At 41.7% G+C, this 21,049-nt stretch overlaps 1 protein-coding gene across 1 annotated transcript in view; it reads left to right on the top strand.

The window, feature by feature from the left end:
• Positions 1 to 20,258, top strand: part of zdhhc18b (zinc finger DHHC-type palmitoyltransferase 18b) — a 30,541-nt gene extending 10,283 nt beyond the window's left edge. Inside the window, exons 3-8 of the mRNA XM_060904809.1 lie at positions 2,253 to 2,408; positions 12,676 to 12,813; positions 15,709 to 15,760; positions 15,980 to 16,082; positions 16,217 to 16,329; positions 18,919 to 20,258. Of these exons, the coding sequence (XP_060760792.1) occupies positions 2,253 to 2,408; positions 12,676 to 12,813; positions 15,709 to 15,760; positions 15,980 to 16,082; positions 16,217 to 16,329; positions 18,919 to 19,036 (680 nt within the window). The 3' untranslated portion in view covers positions 19,037 to 20,258. The remainder of the gene's footprint in view (positions 1 to 2,252; positions 2,409 to 12,675; positions 12,814 to 15,708; positions 15,761 to 15,979; positions 16,083 to 16,216; positions 16,330 to 18,918) is intronic.
• The last annotated feature ends 791 nt before the right edge of the window (positions 20,259 to 21,049 follow it).

The raw sequence follows: 21,049 nt of genomic DNA, 5'->3' as shown, positions 1-21,049 counted from the left end.
TATTTATTCTTGAATTGACACTAGTTTTATGTAGATTAAACACTTAAATGTCTTTAAATGCCAAATGAAAACAATTTATGGGAGGTTCATCAGTGCAACGGCGCGCTGTCAAGCCTACTGCCAGTCTAATTTTCTCTATTATCTCTCAGGCAAAATATCTCTCAGGTAATCAATTTTCGCATTCACGTCAGATTATTTGCTTGTAACAAATCTTTAAAAGAGGATTGCTTTGGATTTTGGGGGGAATCAAGTGCAACAGCACCAGAAATGATCATTAGGAAAATACACAGTTTTGCTATGCAGAAACAATACTTGGGCTGATTTCTTTGTAGCCCAGACTCTAGATGAGAAATATTCAAACTGTGGGGTGAGCAAAGATAGGGTGGTAGGACTATAACCTACCAAAAAAACATATTTAAATAACCGTTTTAGACCTGCCAACTTTTGCAGCAAAACATGCCAAAAGAGCCAGCTTTTTAATCAACATGTGAATCCTGAATGATTGCTAGTTGTGCAGGTGTTTTCAGGTCTGCCTCAGCAAATGAAGTTTTTTTTTTTTTTTTTTTTTTTTTAATTTAGGCCACACCAATTCGATTAGTTGGTTCTCGGAATCGCCGCTTGAAGAAAATGCAAAATGAAAAAAAAAAATCGAAATCAAACTCCCACCAACAGAAAAGGTCACGTGATGTCGAAAACCAATCAAATCGCCCCTTTCACTTTTGATAAACACTTGTGGAAGAAACATGCCTGTGGAGGGGAATCCTGCAAAGCCTGTGTTTGTGATTGTTAGGATATTCAGCGAATAGAAGCATAAAATCTTTGACAGGTGTGTTGAAATTCAAGAGGGGGAAAACTTTGCACAGTTGTACTCAAGATACTGTGAGCTTGTTACCCTGTGATGTGCCAACTTGGATGACGACTCTGTGGAGGTGGGTTTGATTTATGTATTTCATTGATTGACGTGAGGGGCAAACAAAAAATCATTCGAAGTATTTAGCCATCAGAAGTAGCCTACTCCTGGTCAAATCTTTTTTTTTTTTTCTGTGCATTGTAGATGTTCAATTGACTGTAATTCAATCGTTTATTTAGCCTATCTGTTTACTAATTCAATCGTTTATTTAGCCTATCTGTTTACTGGGTTGCCTGTATTGTTTGTTTGGTCTATTTCCACCGCAAATTTTACCATCAGAGCATTTTTTTTTTTTTTAATTTTATTTTTATTTCGCCCGCTTGCTTCATATTTTTCCTGAAAAAAATCTGAGAACCAACTAATTAAATTGGTGTGGCCTTATGTGAAATAAAGTCCATCAAAGTGTGTCTGACTTAACTGTCAATAAATAAGTATACGGCAATCAGTCATGACATTAAAACCACTGACAGGTGAAGTCAATAACATTGATACATTGATTCTCATTACAGTGACACCCGTCAAGAGGTGGGGTATATTAGGCAGCAAGAGAAGTCAGTTCTTGAAGTTGATGTGTTGGAAGCAGGAAAAATGGGCAAGTGTAAGGATCTGAATGACTTTGACAAGGGCCAAATTGTGATGGCTAGATGACTGGGTCTGAGCATCTCCAAAATGGCACATCTTGTGGGGTGTTCCTGTTCTGCAGTGGTTAGTACCTACCAAAAGTGGTCCAAGGAAGGACAACCGGTGAACCGGCAACAGGGTCATGGGTGTCAAAGGCCCTTTGATTCGTATGGGGTACGAAGGCTAGCCGATATGGTCCAGTCCCACAGAAGAGCTACTGTAGCACAAACTGGCGTAATATCTTATGCCAAGTTATTATTATGGGACGTTACAAAAAATTAAAGAAAAAATCGGAGTCCTTGTCTTCAGTTTGAGTCTAAATGCAGTTAATGCACGAGTCTGAGTCATCAGTGCTCAAGTCCAATTCAAGTCACAAGTCCTGAAAATTAGGGCATGAGTTGGACTCGAGTACTACAAGCCTGAGTAAAGGATTGTCATTTTAACTCCTCCGTATCAAGAAAGCAACAACGTGGTTGCAATTTTTAGATCTACCATATCTAATTTCAACATGTTTGTGTTTATGGTCTCAGGATTTTCATCCTTAGAAATATCCTTTTGTTAATAAATGCTAAAGGACTCTAATAGCATTCTGCATTATAATATGAGTCAATTTTGCCTTGACAGTCACCATCCTAAAACAACTTTGGTTTTGTTCTCATTAAGATCGGCTGTTCTCTAACATTGCTTCTCTACTTGAAACCTGTTTTTTTTTTTTAAATAGATAACCCAAACGGTTGTACCTCATCCTATCGCCCCCCTCCTCGCACCAAGGAGGTCGTTATCAACCAGCAAGTCGTTAAGTTAAAGTACTGCTTCACCTGCAAGATCTTCCGGCCCCCGCGAACTTCCCACTGTAGCTTATGTGACAACTGTGTTGGTGAGTAGTGACAGAAGGGCAGGGCTGACATGTTCTTTGGCACAGGTGTGTTTTTTTTTTTTTTTAAACATGTAAAAGGTTTGCAGTTAAATCTACAGTCACACTACAGTTCATGGTGCTTTGTGATGGGTTATCCATGAAAATGAGGCGTTTTGGTGACGATGCATGGCGATATACAGGTGAGCTAAAAGTTGTGGTGAACTTAATACACAGCAGGTGAACACTTGACTGTCATGTGTTTGAGTGCTCGAGCGGCCACGCTTGCTCACAGAGCGCGTTGTGTGCACGCGCTCTTGGGACAGAGTCGTTATGGGATACACCTGATGCTGATTTGAGCACAATCAGCACGTGCGTATAACGATGCTGTTTTCACAGAGACTTTGCGAAGTATCATCACTGTCATGTTTGTTTCTAGCCATGTTTGTCTTTAGTTAAATACTCTGCTTTATGACTCTGTTTTCTGTTTTGCTTTTGGTTTCTACAACAACACTCTGTCTACCTCCCTCAACACACTGGCACCTTTGAAGACCAAAACGGTCACCTTTACCCACTCGGCACCCTGGTTCACTCCGGAACTTCACAAGCTCAAGAAACAACTCTGACAACTAGAACGACTTCACAAAAAAACCGGCCTCACAGTCCATTTCCTTGCTTACAAAGACCATATGCAAACCTACAAATCAGCTCTCAACAAAGCACGTTTCACATACTATTCTGGCATCATTCATTCTGGTTCTTCCAACCCACGCTCTCTGTTCTCCACCATTAACAAACTCCTCAAACCCCATGACAACATTTCATCCTCATTCACCCCAGAGAAATGTGATAACCTCATGTCATTTTTCAATTCAAAAATTATTATTGTTATTATTTGTGTTTTTGTAAATATCACACCTGCTAATAAACACACTTTTTGCACTTAGATCTGTCTACCGCAGCATACCTGACAGAATACTTTCAAAATCTCTTTGAAAAAAGCATCCTTGTATGTGTGTGCTCAAATCAGCATCAGATGTTTTCTATAAGACTGGGATCCCTGAATGTAAATGCACTTTTTAAGTTTCGGGGAAGGTTAGGCTATGCCGAGCCGCTGTGTTGATGAGGCTCCCGCAAGCATCGGGGACATGGATTCGAGACAACCCCATCTCAAGAGGCTCAACAAAGGTTCCCCCGAGCTTCTGGAACTATTCCCAAACCCATCTGCGAGTATTCGCCGCTTAGTTTGCTGATGAAAACATCACCACCAAATTTCAGTGCAAATTTTTAATCGTCAAGTATTTGCAAACCCACCGCGAGCTGTAGTGTGACCAGGGCCTAAGCTTACAGTTGTAGTCAGATGTTTATGGACATGAATGTCATGGCAATATTGGGCTTTCAGTTATTTCTTTGAACTGTTCTTTTTCTGTGGCAGAATGATTGATTGTACAATATACATCTTTTAATAGGGAAAAAAAATCAAGAATTTGTTGCACAAGTTTTTAATTATATTTTCTGAAATCAACACAGCATCAAAAATTATACACACAGTACACCTAATATTTGGTTAAATGTCCCTTTCACCTTGACCTGACTCTTTTTGTAGCCATCAAGAAGCTCTTGGCAGAATTCTGGTTGGATATTTGACCACTCTTCTTGGCAGAATTGGTAGGGTTCAATTAAAATTTATTGATTTCCTGACATGGAGCTGACTTTTAAGCCCAGTCCACATATTTTTGATATGGTTGAGATTAGGATTTTGGGAAGTCCATTCCAAAAGCTTAAAATTGGCCTGCTTTGTCCATTCCAGCACCAGCTTTGATGTGTGTTTGGAGTCATTGTCCTGTTGGAACAACCATGTCCAAGTTTCTGATGGTTGTCAGGCTTGCTCATTGAGGATAGATTAGGGATAAAATTAGCTCATGTTTTTAAGTCATTCAAATTCTGTAAAGCTGCTTTGTGACGTTGTCTATTGTTAAAAGCGCTATACGAATAAACTTGACTTGATGGTTCAAGGTTATGTTGAATTCTGAGGTAGTCCTCCTCCTTCGTTATTCCATCCATTTTTGTACAATGCACCAGTTCCACTGGCAGTGAAATAGCCCCACAGCATGATGCTGCTACCACCATCATGCTTAACAGTTGGTACAATGTTCTTGGGGTTGAATGCCTCACCTTTACTCCTCCAAACATACCTCGAGTCATTGTGGCCAAACTTTCCTCCAGAAGGCTTTTTCTTTGTCCATGTGGTTAGCTGCAATCTTTAGTTGAATTTGAAAGTGTCCATTTTGGAGCAGGGGCTTCTTTCTTGGACAGCAGAATCTCAGTCTATGGGATGTAAAACTTGCTTGACTGTAGACCATGGCACTGATGTTCCAACAACTTCTAGTTCATCACAGGTCCATGCCTTAGTGGTTCCTGGGCTGTTCCTGACAAGCAGAACCAATTTACTCTCACCTGAGGGTGACTGTTTGGGTCTTCTTCCAGACCTTGGCAAAGTGGCTGCACCTCCCAGTAACTTGTACTTGCATACAGTTGTTCGAACTGATGGTCTTGGAATCTACACTTGTTTAGAAATGGCTCCAAGAAATGTTCCTGAGTATGTAAATCTATGGTCCTCTTTCTGAGATCTGCACTGAGCTCCTTGGACCTTCCCATTGGACTGTGTATACATCAATCCAATGAATGCTGTAAAACAAATCCCTTTCATATTGGCACAGAGAAGCTACCAGCTGTAGTCAATCATAATCATTAACAGGAAGTTAGCCCTCTGGGGTCTGAGAGTATTTTCTGGCACTCTGATGATGTCAATTTCAACAAGTCTAAGCAGTATTTTCAAAGTCTAATATTATTATTATTATTCAGCACAAGTTCAGCTATAATAATATCTATGTAGTATGTGTATCATGATTGTACTTTTTAAAAACATGACAGATAAATTAAGATGTTGTAAAAAGCAGTTTTAGAACTGTGTTGGAATGTGTGACAAACCGTTTTGGTCTCTTGAGGTGATTCTGTTAAGCCTTAGGAATGTATCAAGCACACAAACTTGTATCTGCTCCATTGATTTGGACAATGAAATGGCCATAAAAAAAATGTATGTCCTATTGTTTTGGGATAGAGTTGGCAGTGCGAGGGGTGAGCACTCCTTCTCATTGAATATGCAAAAGGGGCTGTTCACAGGTCAGCCCAGTTACATGCCCCTCACCCCCCCGCCCATGCGTGCGCGCGCACTAATGCCTTTTACAAAGAGACAACAGCTGAAAGTCATTTTGTGGCATTTATTTGAATATCTAAGTGGTCTTTTTTGAACATGCGCAGAAATATTGAACATTGCTGTCTTTTGTGCCACTCTTCAAAACTGTTCCTGGTCAACTGTATGCAAAGGGGAGTATCACACTCCTTGCACTTCCATGTTTCTTGCCATTGTCCATCCTGCACAGGATATAGGTCTTGCGACCGTAGGATGCCACCTTGCTGAAACTGGCATTCACTGGAACAGGCACATGCTCACATGTGGACTGTTTGACCAGGGTCTTATTTGACACACCACACAACTGTGAAATGAGCTCCTCCGTGTAGGCCTTGTGGGTCATTGTTTCAGTGATGTCAGTTCTTTGTCCAGGATGTATGCATTTGTGGCAGCAATGTCCAAGAAATGCAGGAATAGTTTCCGGTACCACTTCATGGATTTCTGCTGTGCTGTGCAGTACTGTGGAAGCTGGTCAGACAGGTCACCAGGTACTGATTGTAGTCCATGAGAGTTGAGGGGCATGGGAAGGTCTTGGTCATCTAGACACCACGTTTTGGTTTCACCCTCCACTGGAGTGTGTCCCCAGTAAAGGCTGCATGTATAGTGGAGCAGACAGAGATCTCTCGCATGTCGATCCACTTCACAAAAACTAGAGGACCATCCCTAATCCACCTGAAAGATCCTCTGTCTGAACTCTTATTCAGTGCGTTACATGCATTGCATGGACAGTCCTTTCTGCTGTCTTGGTATGTCCCACAAGCAGAAAAATGTTGTATATGCAAGTATCTGAAGAGCTTTGGGCTTGTATAAAACTTGTGCATGCATACATGATATCCTGAACCCAGATAGAAACAAGTCATGAGTGACATTACAGTCTCATGAAAATCTTTGGCCAGTGTGAAAGTTGTTTTACCCTGTGTACACAGCAAAGTCAACAGTGTACCTGTTGCTTGAGTCAGCAAGCACAAACAACTTGAAGCCCCACTTCATTGGCTTTGCCTTCATGTACTGTGTCATTCCTGTGTTGGCCTTGGTTGCCACCATTCTTTCATCCACTGCAAGGTTTTTGTGAGGATGATAAAAGGTTTTGCTGGCATTCTGAATAATGTCCATGAAGTTTTAAGCAGTTGTGTTCTGGTGTTCCCCGCTTGTTGTCATTGTCTCAGTCCTCATCTGGACCACTCATGTGAACATTACAGGAAATGGTTTTGTATCGGTCCCTGGACGACATTGTTGCTGGGAATGGAACTGAGAAAATGCAGTTCTTCCACCAGCAATCCCGGATATGATCCAGTTTCACCATCGCCATGTAAAAAATTACTCTAATCTACTTGTAGAATTTACTGATCCCAACAGCAGTCCCTTTTGTACTTGTGCCCTTTTGCAGCATTCTTGGCAGCCTGTTTAGATTAGAGTAGATAAAAGATTAGATATGATTTCAACTTTTATTATCATTGTGCAAAGTACAGGTACCATGAAGTGAAGTTACCATCTAATCAGAAATGCAAAAGAATAGTATTATTTTTACAGATAAGTGAGGTAAAATTGGAGGTAAAAAAAAGGAATTGTGGCATATTCAGTAAAAAACAAAAAGAGAGCAAACAAGTGATTGGTGCATGTTTTATTTACTCAAGAAGTATGCAAAAAATATGTACTACACCGCACGCGTATCAACCTGTCAATCAAGCATGCTAATAAGAAATAGAAGAAATAGTTACACTTAGTCGAGTTGATCTTCGGCTGGATTGAATTGAAGTTCAAAATGGCACTGCTCATCAGTGTCTCAGTCCTCAAGATCCGATGAACTGCTGAAAAGGCAGTGGGCACACAGGAAAGTGTAAAGCATAAAGTTTGTCAATATGTTGATCGTGCTTGTATGATTTAAAAACTCATGAAGATATTAATCTAAATACACGACCTACTCATTCTAATCCTCCCAAGCTTCATCGGCAAAGTTCTCGACCCCAGAGGGTTAAGAGCCCTTAGCAAGTTAAGACATTTTGGAACTTTCAGCACCAGTAAATTAAGAATCTAAGTGGATATGTAATTCTAACCCTGTGTTGGTTTCAATAAACCCGAAATAAATTAAAACTTGTTTACCAAATACTTTTTTAATTTAAAGATATGTTGTACAATCATTTTACCTCAGGAAAAGAACAATTCAAAGAAATCATTGAAAACCCAACATTGCCAAGACATTCATGTCTGCAATGAGTGTATGTAAACTTCTGACCTGGGCTGTATATATGCACGTCTCTGTGATCTTTGATAATTTCAATCAAGTGTACTGGCTTGGCTAATTTGTGAAAAAAGAATTATGGGCCAGTAGAAAACAAGTGTCAAACATTTAACGTGACCTTCTAAGCTATATCTTTGTTTAGTTCTGGTATTTAACATGGCTACGGAGTGATAACCAGCAAGTATAAACACTTCCCTGTGACTGCACTCAGTCTGCAAATATGGATTTGACTACAGTATTAAAAACACGCTTGGGGGAAAACACCAGGTGACAAATAGGCTAGACTGATAACTTGCATAACTCTTATAAGGCCCTGTCCACACGGCAACGGATTCAGGTGAATCTGATAAAATTGTTTATCGTTTCGGCCTGGCGTCCACACGGCACCGGCGTTTTGGGTGCCCCAAAACGAAATCTTTTGAGAACGGGTTCTAGAGTGGAAAGATCTGGCAACGGCGCCGTTGCGAAGTCGTCTGGATGAGTAGAATGGATTTGTTTACAATGACGTCACAACCACATGTGCTTCACGCCGGGTAGAAGTGTAACGAACTCGATGCGAGTTGTCAACAAATCCTATAACTTGGTTCATCAAACATGCTTACAAAATATTTTCACTGTGAATATGTGTAATGGTGCAAAAAGAGAGAGAGAGAGAGAGAGAGAGTAGCCCTTAGGGCAGAGTCAATCCCGCCAGCAAAAATAGGGGAAAAAAGGAGCGATCTCACCTCTTCAGATGTTGGTTTAAGTCCTACAATACATTCCTCAAAAAGGGCGTAGAAGAACAAATTAATCCATCAACGTGTAGCATTCAATTTATTCCGGACCATTAAAGATGCCGTCTTCCGCGTAGAATCATACGTCATCCTTGCCGCCATATTGGATGGGTCAAAGCGGAGAATAAAGATGCCTCATTCATGTGCTGCGTTTAACTGTACCGAGAGGTTTGCCGTCCAAACGAGATCACATGGGATTACCTTTCACAGGTGAGACTGGAAAAATACTTTTCATTTTATTTGGTCATTATAATGTAATTTTACGAACAGATTTTTCTGACTTTGTGGCTAATATGAAGTCTCGCGCATAATAGTTTATGCGCATGCGTCCTTACTTCTATTGTTGTGGTGTCTTCGATGGGACCGTCTTACAGCGCACCTAGAGGTGTGGCATGTGTATTGCATCGTTTTCAGCAAGCGTTGCGTTGCCATATGTACCTGATATTTTACTGATCCGTTGCCCATGTGGACGCGATATATATTAAAAATCTTTTTTTTTTTTTTTTTAAATCTCGTTGTCGTGTGGATGTAGCCTAGTGTCAGGCTCTTTCATTTTATTGTTTTATTTATTTAGAAACTTAACAAGCCAAACCTGTATCATCTTTAAAAGGATACATGACACTGACTTGAAAGATGCAATCGATGGGGAAAAAATATATATTTTTCTTTCTTGGAGAAATAACAATGGAAGAGACAGAGAACATGATGGATTTAAAAAAACAAAAACAATGCATTAAACTGTAGCTTTAACAAAAGTGCATCAAGTCTCTGAAAAACCAAAAGTTTAGAAAATTGTGTTCCTTTCTGGAATACTTTTGTGTTTGGATGCACCTGCTGTACATCATTTTATGAACAATTTATGAGCCCTGGTAGATCCTGTGGGTGGAGTTTTGTGAATATGGGCAGTAATCATTCAAATGTAAAACACACCTAATTGTTAGACTATAATTTGGGGATGGGAGGGACTAAACTTACAAATGCACCATTAAATTTGACCTGACTACTTTGTGAACAAATCCACTGGAGAAGACGTTTTGTCTGTCTTACTTGAAGTTTTACAAATTTCATTGGGCCTACACTTTATTCAACTTTGAGTTTGATCCGGTTGTCAGTGATGGTTCCTTACTCAGGTTAATTCAGACGACAGTAGCTGTAGCCTAGCCTAACAATAAGCAATACCGGACAATGTGCAATATCTCCCCCCCCCCCCACCCCCATTAATTTATCTAGAAATTTTCTCTATTTTTTTTCTGTTTATCTGTAATGATGCTGCTGGAATCTTAATTTCCCTGAGGGAACCCTCCCAAAGGGATCAAAGTTTTATCTAATCTAATCTACAGTCGTGGGCAAAAGTTTTGAGACTGACACAAATTTTGGTTTTCACAAAGTTTGCTGCTTCAGCGTTTTTAGATCCTTTTGTCAAATGTTTCTATGGTATACTGAAGTACAATTATAAGCATTTCATAAGTTTCAAAGGCTTTTATTGACACATGAAGTTTATGCAAAGAGTCAATATTTACAGTGTTGATCCTTCTTTTTCAAGACTCCTGCAATGGAGCACTTGCATGTGATGTCACAGCCGATCCAGATTGTGACAGACGCCATCTTGTCGGTCAAACGCCATATTCCGCCTTCTACTTCTACGTCTGGTTCTACTTCTGCTTTTACTTCTACCTTTTCTTCTGGAAAACCCTACTATATACAATTCTACTACAACAGCTGCGGCTACAAGCTCTCCCTACCTGTGCACGTTTTGTGTGTGTATTTTTGCGTGTTGTTCGTCTGTACCGGACTTCAATATCCACTACAACCGTATGGGCTTGCTGGACATTGGTTTCCAGCAGAAAATGAAGGTTTGTAGCGATTTCCATCGCATGCACAACATTCCGGATGAGATGGCGAGACCAGCGGGGTCTCCGTGGATTGTTATCGGAAGCAAAGCGAAGGAGGCGGCGCCGGGAGCGGAAGCAAAAGCGAGGCTGCAGAGCCGGCCTGTTGACTAAGCTCAGAAAACAGCTACTCAAACCTCCACTGCTAAGCCGCTACCTCTCCAACGCCAGATCCATGGTAAACAACACGGACGATTTGGAATTACAGCTGGAATTACCTTATTCTATTCTATAATCGGCTGGTCAGTGCTATACTCAATACTTAAGTGACTTACCCATCCAATGAGGATTCTTGTTTACAAGATGCCACATCTGAGTCACTGCTGACAAATCCTGAATTTCTGTAAAGATAACTCATCTCATCTCATTATCTGTAGCCGCTTTATCCTTCCACAGGGTCGCAGGCAAGCTGGAGCCCATCCCAGCTGACCACGGGCGAAAGGCGGGGTACACCCTGGACAAGTCGCCAGGTCATCACAGGGCTGACACATAGACACAGACAACCATTCACACTCACATTCACACCTACGGTCAATTTAGAGTCACCAGTTAACCTAACCTGCATGTCTTTGGACTGTGGGGGAAACCGGAGCACCCGGAGGAAACCCACGCGGACACGGGGAGAACATGCAAACTCCACACAGAAAGGCCCTCGCCGGCCCCGGGGCTCGAACCCAGGACCTTCTTGCTGTGAGGTGACAGCGCTAACCACTACACCACCGTGCCGCCCTGTAAAGATAATTGTCCAGAGATTTATAAGCATGCAGTGCTTCACCACTGAACAGCGAGGGAAAGTTAATGAGGTAATTATACACGTCCAGGTATTCCGCTGGCAGTTCAAAATCCGGTCGTGAAAACTCCGTCTGGAAAGCCATAAGGGTCACTAATCTGTAGATCGTTTATTTTAGACATGTATCTAGTTATCTGTTCATTAGAAAAATGAGCCGTGTAGTCAGTTGGTTGAAATTGATCCATTCTGTACACGAGTGCAGCAGTATTCAGCGGTGTTTTTGACCGACAAGATGGCGGTTGTGTACTTTCCGGTCACATGACTGCAAGATCTCTATTGGCCCTGGCATGCTGGATATCAGCTTCTGGGCCAAATCCTGACTGATTGTAACCCATTCTTGTATAATCAGTGCTTGGAATTTATCACAACTTTTGGGTTTTTGTTTGTCCACCCACTTTTTGAGGATTGACAAACAGCCTGAAGGGGGCTTCATCAGAGAAAATAACTTTTTGCAGACTGCAGAGGACTGGGGTAAAGTTATTTTCTCTGATGAAGCCCCTTTCAGACTGTTTGGGACATCTGGAAAAATGATTGTCCGAAGAAGAAAAGGTGAGCGCTACCACGAGTCCTGTGTCATGCCAACAGTAAAGCATACTGAAACTATTCAGGTGTGGGGTTGCCTCTCCTCCAAGGGAGTGGGCTCACTCACAATTTTGCCTAAGAACACTGCCATGAATCTAGAATGGTATCAAAACATCTTCCAAGAGCAACTTCTCCCAACGATCCAGGAGCAATTTTGTGACAAACAATGCTTTTTCCAGCATGATGGAGCACCATGTCACAAGGCAAAAGTGATGACTAAGTGGCTCAGGGAACAAAACATTGAAATTTTGGCTCCATGGCCAGGAAATGCCCCAGATCTTAATCCCAGCGAGAACCTGGTCAATCCTCAAAGTGGGTGGACAAACAAAAACCCAAAAATTGTGATAAACTCCAAGTGCTGATTATGCAAGAATGGGTTGCCATCAGTCAGGATTTGGCCCAGAAGCTGATATCCAGCATGCCAGGGCAAATTGCAGGAGTCTTGAAAAAGAAGGGTCACACTATAAATATTAACTCTTTGCATAAACTTGATATATTTGTCAATAAAAGCCTTTGAAACTTATGAAATGCTTATAATTGTACCTCAGTCTACCATAGAAACATCTGACAAAAATATCTAAAAACACTGAAGCAGCAAACTTTGTGAAAACCAAAATTTGTGTCCATCTCAAAACTTTTGGCCACGACTGTAGTTAGTTATCATTTGTGTGTCCAGTTTTAATACCCACTGTGAACATTAGGTCACAGGAGTGCCATCTTTAATTTTTTAAAATGATCAAACCCATGTGGTTTCCTTTTCTTCAGAGCGGTTTGACCACCATTGCCCCTGGGTAGGAAATTGCGTGGGAAAGCGCAATTACCGTTTCTTCTACATGTTCATCGTCTCGCTGTCCTTTCTCACCGCCTTCATCTTCGGCTGTGTGACCACACACCTGGCTCTGAGTATGTATGCTATTGTAGGCTTCACAGCTTCTACTCAAACTGAATCCCACTTCTGAACATCCAGACGCCTTTTTCATGATTACATGAATAACACTGCTACCTTGCTTTATTCCAGATTGCAAAGACATTTTTGCTGAAATAGTGAGGGGATGAGGGATATTATGATTAACCAGATTATTCTGTGAGAATAAGGACTGCTACTGCAGCAACCTAGGTCCATTTCTTTGCAAAATGCTAATGTGCTTATCAAAGAAAGATGGTTAAGGAATGGCATAGCAACCTTGAGTTACTGCTAATTGTTGGTGGCTATATATTGAGTTATACTACATCACCAATAGTGTACTGCTGTGCTTACTGTTGCTAGCTACATCCTTTCTAATGCGAAATGCTGGGTGAACGCTATGGGACTGTATTTTTCCCTGCTTCACCATGACCCAGTTAAAAATACTACATCATGCATCACGTGGTGGGCTTTCCCCATTCGCACAAGGCATCATGGGGTACAAATTTGAAACAGGAGAGAACAACGGAGGACTTGTGTGCGAATGAAACATGGGCCGCATGGTGGTGTAAGTGGTTAGCATGGTCACCTCACAGCAAGAAGGTTCTGTGTGGAGTTTGGATGTTCTCCCTGTGTCTGCATGGGTTTCCTACGGGTGCTCCAGTTTCCCCCACAGTCCAAAGACTTGCATGTTAGGTTAATATGGGACGGCCTTGGGCTGAGGTGCCCTTGAGCAAGGCACCTAACTCCCAACTGCTCCCCAGGCGCTGTTAGCATGGCTGTCCACTGCTGTGTGTGTGTGTGTGTGTGTGTGTGTTTTCACTGCTTCAGATGGGTTAAATGCAGAGAGGAATTTCATAAGTGTGTGATGAATAAAGTTGTGCTTTGTGCTTTCTAAAAAGACTGACTACAGTAATGGAAAGCGAGAAGAAAAGACGTTATGTTGCGAAGGAAAGGAAACACAGGACCAAACTAATAAATATCGGCGGTCAGCAAGCACCTTGGTGTGATCAGCTGTTTGTTTAGCGACAGAATGATGTAACTGTCAGTGCGCGGTCAAGGTAAACCTGTAGATGGCGGTAATGCAACACTGGATGCCAGCTGCCATAAAATCCAAAACAAGGTAAACCTGTGCAGGGGCACACCAGACTTCCTCTGTCTGTTTTTGATTGCGTGAAGCAAGCGATTTCATGCACGTTATTTGCTTTAATCCCCTCAAATTAAATAACTTCCCAGCCACAGAATAGCCCGTTTGAGATGTGTGGGGGTTTTTTTTTGAGATGTTGTAGAAATATATAAAATGATGACCAAATTCAGGGGTGATAGCGTTCCGGCGCCGCGCCGGATTTCTGGCGTACCGTGGCTGGGGGGAAAAAAAAAAATCTAGTTCGCCCATTGTCCTGTGTCATTCTGAGATGCGCAGATAGACAGTAAAGGGAATTCGCATGATATGGAACTAGTGGGAAAAAAGTGCCGTCACGGCACGAATTAGAGTCTAATTCGTGCCGTGACGGCACTTTTTTCCCACTAGTTCCATATCATGCGAATTAGAGTCTAATTCGTGCCGTGACGGCACTTTTTTCCCACTAGTTCCATATCATGCGAATTCCCTTTACTGTCTATCTGCGCATCTCAGAATGACACAGGACAATGGGCGAACTAGATTTTTTTTTTTTTTTTTTTTTCCCCAGCCACGGTACGCCGGAAATCCGGCGCGGCGCCGGAACGCTATCACCCCTGCCAAATTTCAGAGGGAACTAAATTTCACCGATTTTCTGAAATTGAAAGGCCATCTAGCTTTTAAGTGCACCGGCTCTCCTCATTGAACTGGTCCCATCATTACACCCATATTCCCGTAGGAGTCTGTCTTGTAACATATGGCCCTTTTCCACTACCCTTTTTCAGCTCGCTTCAGCTCACTTCAGCCCAACACGGCTCGCGTTTCGACTACCTTAGAGCAGCACGACTCCGCTCGCTTCAGCCCTGCTTAGCACCCAAAACTCGCACGGTTTTGGAGTGGGGCTGAAGCGAGCCAAACCGAGCTGAGTGGGGCTGGGGGCGTGAGCAGACACTCCCCTGTGCACTGATTGGTGAGGAGGAGTGTCCTCACATGCCCACACACGCCCCGCGAGCACGCTGGGATCTGTAAACACCGTAAACCCGGAAGAAGAAGAATTACGAATTACAAGAATTTCTGAAGTCTTATGCCCATCTATACGCTCTTGCCAGTATCTGTTGGCGTTGTCGGTGACAACAAGCCACAGCACCAAGACCAGCAACACTAACGACTCCATGTCCTCCATGTTTATTGTTTACTATCCGGGTCGTGAGACTACCACTTAAAAGATCACTGATGTCACTGTTTGCGCCGCCTAACGACATCACGTGACGTCCACCCAATGTGTCCACCCACTTCCAGCCAGCACGGTTCAGCGCGGTTGTAGTCGAAATGCAACTCCAACAGCCCCGCTCAGCTCGACTCAGCCCAACTCAGCACGGCACGGCTCAGCCCAACTCAGCCGCGTTGGTAGTGGAAAAGCGGCAATAGACATTTGTTGAAATTCGGTTGTTTGAGAGAACCAGTAGTTGAAGTGATGCATGGATGTGTTAGATTTGAGTCGATCTCAACTATTTGTTCTCAGTAGAATAAATACAGAAGACCAACTCTCTCCTGTTCAATACCTACCATTCCATCAAGGATTTCCTAGATAGAAAAGTCTCCAATCCCATGCAGTTGTGTGAAAAATGCTGTGCAGTTAATATTGTGGCGAAACCAGGATTACTTTTCTTGTTAATTTATAATCTCTATATTGCTAGTCTTGTACTGCACTTGAGAAAATTGTTACAAGGTAGTGTGGTCTCTTTAAGGCTTATTAATTAACCTGCTTTTACAGGGTCACAAGGAGGAAACGGGTTGGTTTTTGCACTCCAGAAGAGTCCTGCCAGATATCCTTTTGGCTTTTACCTCTATTTTGCCGTAGTCTCCTGTCTGAAGCCATCTGTCATAAATAATTTATTATCCTGTATTATGACTGCCCTTTGGTGTGATTAATGGCTTCTATTTTTACCCTACTAATAACTGTGTAAAAAGGGCATGTATATAAACTTGATGCAATCTCTCTGTGACTTCAAGTCTTTTTGGATTTCTCCTTTACTCCTTTCCACTGCTGTAGAGCTAGTGGTTTGCTTCTTTTCAGTTTGGTCTATTTTAGGCCTCTCGGGTTTCCATACGTACCTGGTTGCTGCTAATCTCACCACAAACGAGGATGTGAGTGTTGTACATTAATCTAATGGGCAAAAGCTGTGTACCTGAAATGTCGTATTCTGTAATTGAGCATAATTTTAGTAGATGTGAGGTCCTAAAATGGTTATGATTAAATGGTCCTTCCCCTCCTTTTCCAGATTAAAGGTTCCTGGTCAGGGAAGAGTGGGGACGAGGAAACCGGAAATCCTTACAGTTATAACAACATTTTTAAAAACTGCTGCTCCGTGCTCTGTGGGCCTATGTCTCCCAGGTGAGTGAGCTTGATGAACTGAATAGGACACAGTATGAAATTAGAATTGCACAAAGTTTTGATGAGGTAATACCATTTTCATATTGCAACACGAGTGAATGATGCTAGTTTTAATACTTTGGATGTGCATTTGAAGAGATTAGCACTATCCTGGTCATATGTTTTGCCCTAAAGCAGTGTTTCTCAACCACTGGGCCGTAGCCCATTAGTGGGCCACAAAGCATCATCTAGTGGGCCACAAACTTTTTCAGGTTTGAAACCGAATACTAAATAGTTCAGGATGTCTTTGCTGTACACTTTTTGCTCCCCCCCCAAGTGGAATAAATACATTTGTGGGTAAATTAAGAACAACAAGCCTTTTTATTTTTGTCAAATTCCTCCTCTACATTTAATCTGTGCATGTGCACGCACAGAGAAAGAAAGCGTGTGTGTGCAGTAGGCAGAATAAATAAATACATTTGTGGGTAAATTATATGGATCTGTGGTGTCTGCTGGAAGAGCAGGGAGGATTGAGAATCGAATAGCTGTGGGTTGTTTATACCTGATGATAAACTTATAGCGTCCTAGCAACCATTGCAAAAATGTGGACAAAAAGCCCAGAAATTCCTCCTTACCCGGGCAAAAACAATACTGGATTTATCTTGTGGTATCCTGATCCCCAGATCTTTAACCTAGCCACATATAAAAAGTTGCACTCCTCCATGCTCTTCCAGGTTTTCATCTGTTTGTCCATGTAGAACGATGTCTGCAGCACCAGGTAGTTTGAGATGTCGGGGAACTCAACGGATAGATCATTTTTGAACTCCTAATGAATAACTTTTATTTAAACATGGTAAGTTGATCAGCAGAGCTGGTGGAGTCATGCATGTACAGATACAAATAATTACAAATACAAAAGACTAAAAATAAACACAATCTTTAAAAAAAAAACCTTAAAATCTGTTCTGTTAATTATCTTCACATTAATAGTATGCATAACTACTGTATTTAATTACAGCTACAGTGGGATCAAAATTTATTCTATTAATGTTAAATTTAACTGGTAAATTTTTCTTTCATAGGAAGAATCCTTTGTTAGTGTGTAAGGATCTATCCTGTTGAGTGGTTTCTATATCCACTTCTTTGTGTACTACTTGGTTTTAATAACTTGTTTGTTTGCTTTACACAAACATGGCAATAAGTTCTTGTGTTAATAGACCAGACTCCACTTTTGGATCATTAATCCCTTTTGACGAAGAATGCCCTGCATGCATGGTTTTATATTTGCTTCTGGCACATCCATATAGTTTTAAAGACAATACCTACAATTTAAAAAAAAAAGTTTTTATTGCATTTATTTAATTCCTAGGCTCCCATCTGTAACAGGGAGTGATGTTGCATTCCGTTAATACACTTTGCAATAGGTTATTAGGTTCTAATAGAATATATGAGCCAAAATAATTGGGGAACTTTTTTTAAATGGGCCTCAACTTTGTTATAAGTATGAATAGGTGGGCCTTAAAGTCGAAAAGGTTGAGAACCCCTGCCCTAAAGCAAACCAGCAGTTGCAACTTTGACTTGACTGGGTGAGAAGTTACACTATTGGGCCTTTTCCACTACCCTTTTTCAGCTCACTTCAGCCCAACACGGCTTGCGTTTCGACTACCTCAGAGCAGCACGACTGAGCTCACTTCAGCCTTACTCAGCACCCAAAACTCGCACAGTTTTGGAGTTGGGCTGAAGTGAGCCCAACCGAGCCGAGTGGGGCTAGGGGCATGAGGAGACACTCCCCTGTGCACTGATTGGTGAAGAGGAGTGTCCTCATATGCCCCCACACGCCCCGCGAGCACGCTGGGATCTGTAAACACCGTAAACCCGGAAGAAGGTTTATGCGCCTCGCCTCATCTATACGCTCTTGCCAGTATCTGTTGGCGTTGTTGGTGACAACAAGCCACAGCACCAAGACCAGCAACACTAACGACTCCATGTCCTCCATGTTTATTGTTTACTATCTGGGTCATGAGACTACCGCTTAAAAGGTCACTGATGTCACTGTTTGCGCCACCTAACGACATCACGTGACGTCCACCCACTTTTGTTAACTCCACCCAATGTGTCCACCCACTTCCAGCCAGCACAGTTCAGCGCGGTTGTAGTTGAAATGCAACTCCAACAGCCCCACTCAGCTCAACTCAGCCGCGTTGGTAGTGGAAAAGCCCCATAAATGGGGTGGGGTTGTGGACACCTGACCATTACACTGATATGTGGTTCTTCCTAAAATGGTTTCTGCAAATTTGGAATCATGTTTTTGTAGCATTACAATTCCCCTTCACTGGAATTAAGAGGCCCAAACCTGTTCCAGCATGACAGTTGGTGCTCCCCTTGTGAATAGTGCTAGAGGAGCATGTAGAAATGACAGGGAAGAATATCCCTTATAAACAAGTGAAGGCTCAAGATCATCCGCATGTGAACACGTGAAACTAGTAGGGTGTCCGAATCGGTGATTTCTATCAGAAATTTCACAGTGAATGGAACAACCTTTATAGCTTTACTAGCCACACCTTTGTGTCACAATTGAAACATGTCCCACTCTTTCTTTCATTGTCCCAGTTTGATAGATAGAAGAGGCTTTGTGCCGTTGGAGGATGTCGCCTACGCTGGTCCCACAGAGATCAGGTTGCCTGCTGCAAAAAATGACATCAACATGGTAGGATGTGTGTCTGTATGAGGTCATGCTCCTCTCCCCATTTCTTCTCCCCTAACCTTCCAGCAATCTCCCCTTCACATTCAGAGCTGCTCTCCAGCCTGACTTATCACATGCCTGCCCCCAAACCAAGCATCTCCACCTTCCCTGGATGAACCAGAGGAGTCAACTTTTTGTTTAGTATGTTGCCTTTTGGCATGTGAAACGCTGCTCCTATTAAAGATGAATATCAAAGGGATGAGCTTGGATGCAAGGTTCATATTGCTTGTCCTTACCTAAATTTAGCTGTTGAGCTTGCATGTACTTCAGGACTCGGGTGCATTTTTTTTTTTTTAAATAGAAAGAGGAAGTGAAACCTTTCACTGCTGACAAAGTTATGTAAAAATCTGTGATGCTGAACACATGATCCAACTGCTTATTATAGGTTGGGTTGCGTTGATTACTGTAAAGGAAGTACTGTAGGGGTTACTGTTACTGTCTGAGATTATGGTATTGCACAATGGTGGAATTTTATAAAATGAGCTGTTTTCAATCAGTACTTTTTATATTGGAACATTTTGTTTACATCTTCTCAGGGTTTCTTGTGCATTTTTTTAATGTGGAGTTTGAGATTGTTTCACTAGATGCTGCTGCTTCTTTGGGTCTGTCAATCACTGTCAATATTAACATTTAGTACAGTGTTAATGGATATATTGGCCCACAAAAGTCACATTGTTTACAGTTTAGGAGCATTAAGTCAACTGTCATGTATTTTTACTTTTTTTTTTTTTTCTCCTTTCACAAACTGATCCTTTTTTAAACCTCTGAACTAGTGCACTATTGAAGTCCTGCCCTGCCAACGTGTCGAGCTGTCTGCTTGACTGCATGTATGGCTTATATTCGTTGCTTGCACTTGTTTTTTTTGTTCCTAACACACAGCAGAGTAGCCATGTGAATGCTCATGCTAATAGGAATCAAACTTGGCTTCCTTTTTACAATTTGACAAAGTGCTTATAAGTGGCTCCACTTATAAGCACTTTGTCAAATTGTAAAAAGGAAGCCAAGTCTGATGCTGATACTGATGCTACTGGAATCCACATAGATGCCTTATGTCATGTGATTGTGCTTGAAAGAGAAGATCTGTTTCTATTAAGTCATTTGCATATAGATAAAGTTGATACCATGTGATTTGCTGCAAAACAAAGTATATCCAGTGTGTTTTGTAAAATATTTTATACATCTTTATTTTTATCTCATGGGTCGTGTTGTCCATTTGTCTATTTTTTTAAACTATTTCCATAAATGTTAAATAAACTTTAACAAAACATACAATTGAAGTTGTGCATGCAGATTTGTAACTTTTGTGTTTAATTTTAGTTTTTTTTTTAATTAACTTAAATTCCATTACTCTAATTTTAGATAATTTATCCATTAGTGTTGCCACAGTCATAACTGTGAGATGTATGTTTAGGAGGATGATTGTCTGGACTTTGCACTGTCCTGTGCCAGTTGATGAATGAATAAGTTGGGATCAGCAGTGGGATGGGGAGGTCAGTAAGACGCAGACATCAGCCTTAGTTCACAAGATAAACCAGCATGGCTGGGATTGGCATGCTGCCTGGCTGGGATTTGCATGCTGCCTGGCTGAATACAGTGAGCAGCAGTTTCTAAACCACAGTGTGCTGATCCTCACAGTAGCTACATTTACGTGGACCCGAATAATCAGATTCGAGCTCGAACGGAATGAAGTTTCTTCATGTAAACAGCTCGATTGGAATGAAATACCCCCTTCTGGTTAAAAACTTAAGGTGGTGTGGTGGTGCAGTAGTTAGCACACAGTAAAAGTATTGGGTTCAAACCTTGCAGACCCTTTCTGTATGGAGTTGTTTTTTTTTTGTCCTCCTTGTGCCTCCGGGTGCGCCCGTTTCGTCCCACAGTCCAAAGCCAGACAGATGAGGTCATACATGTCAACCTATACGGAATGTCCGTATTTTATACGGATTTGATTCAATAAACGTAGTATACGGGCGTACAAATAAAGTTATACGGATTCTTTAA

The sequence above is a fragment of the Neoarius graeffei genome, chromosome 22, assembly GCF_027579695.1.
Source record: "Neoarius graeffei isolate fNeoGra1 chromosome 22, fNeoGra1.pri, whole genome shotgun sequence".
NCBI lineage: Eukaryota > Metazoa > Chordata > Actinopteri > Siluriformes > Ariidae > Neoarius > Neoarius graeffei.
Note: the sequence above shows the minus strand (reverse complement) of the source record. Positions and strands in the feature narration are given on the sequence as shown.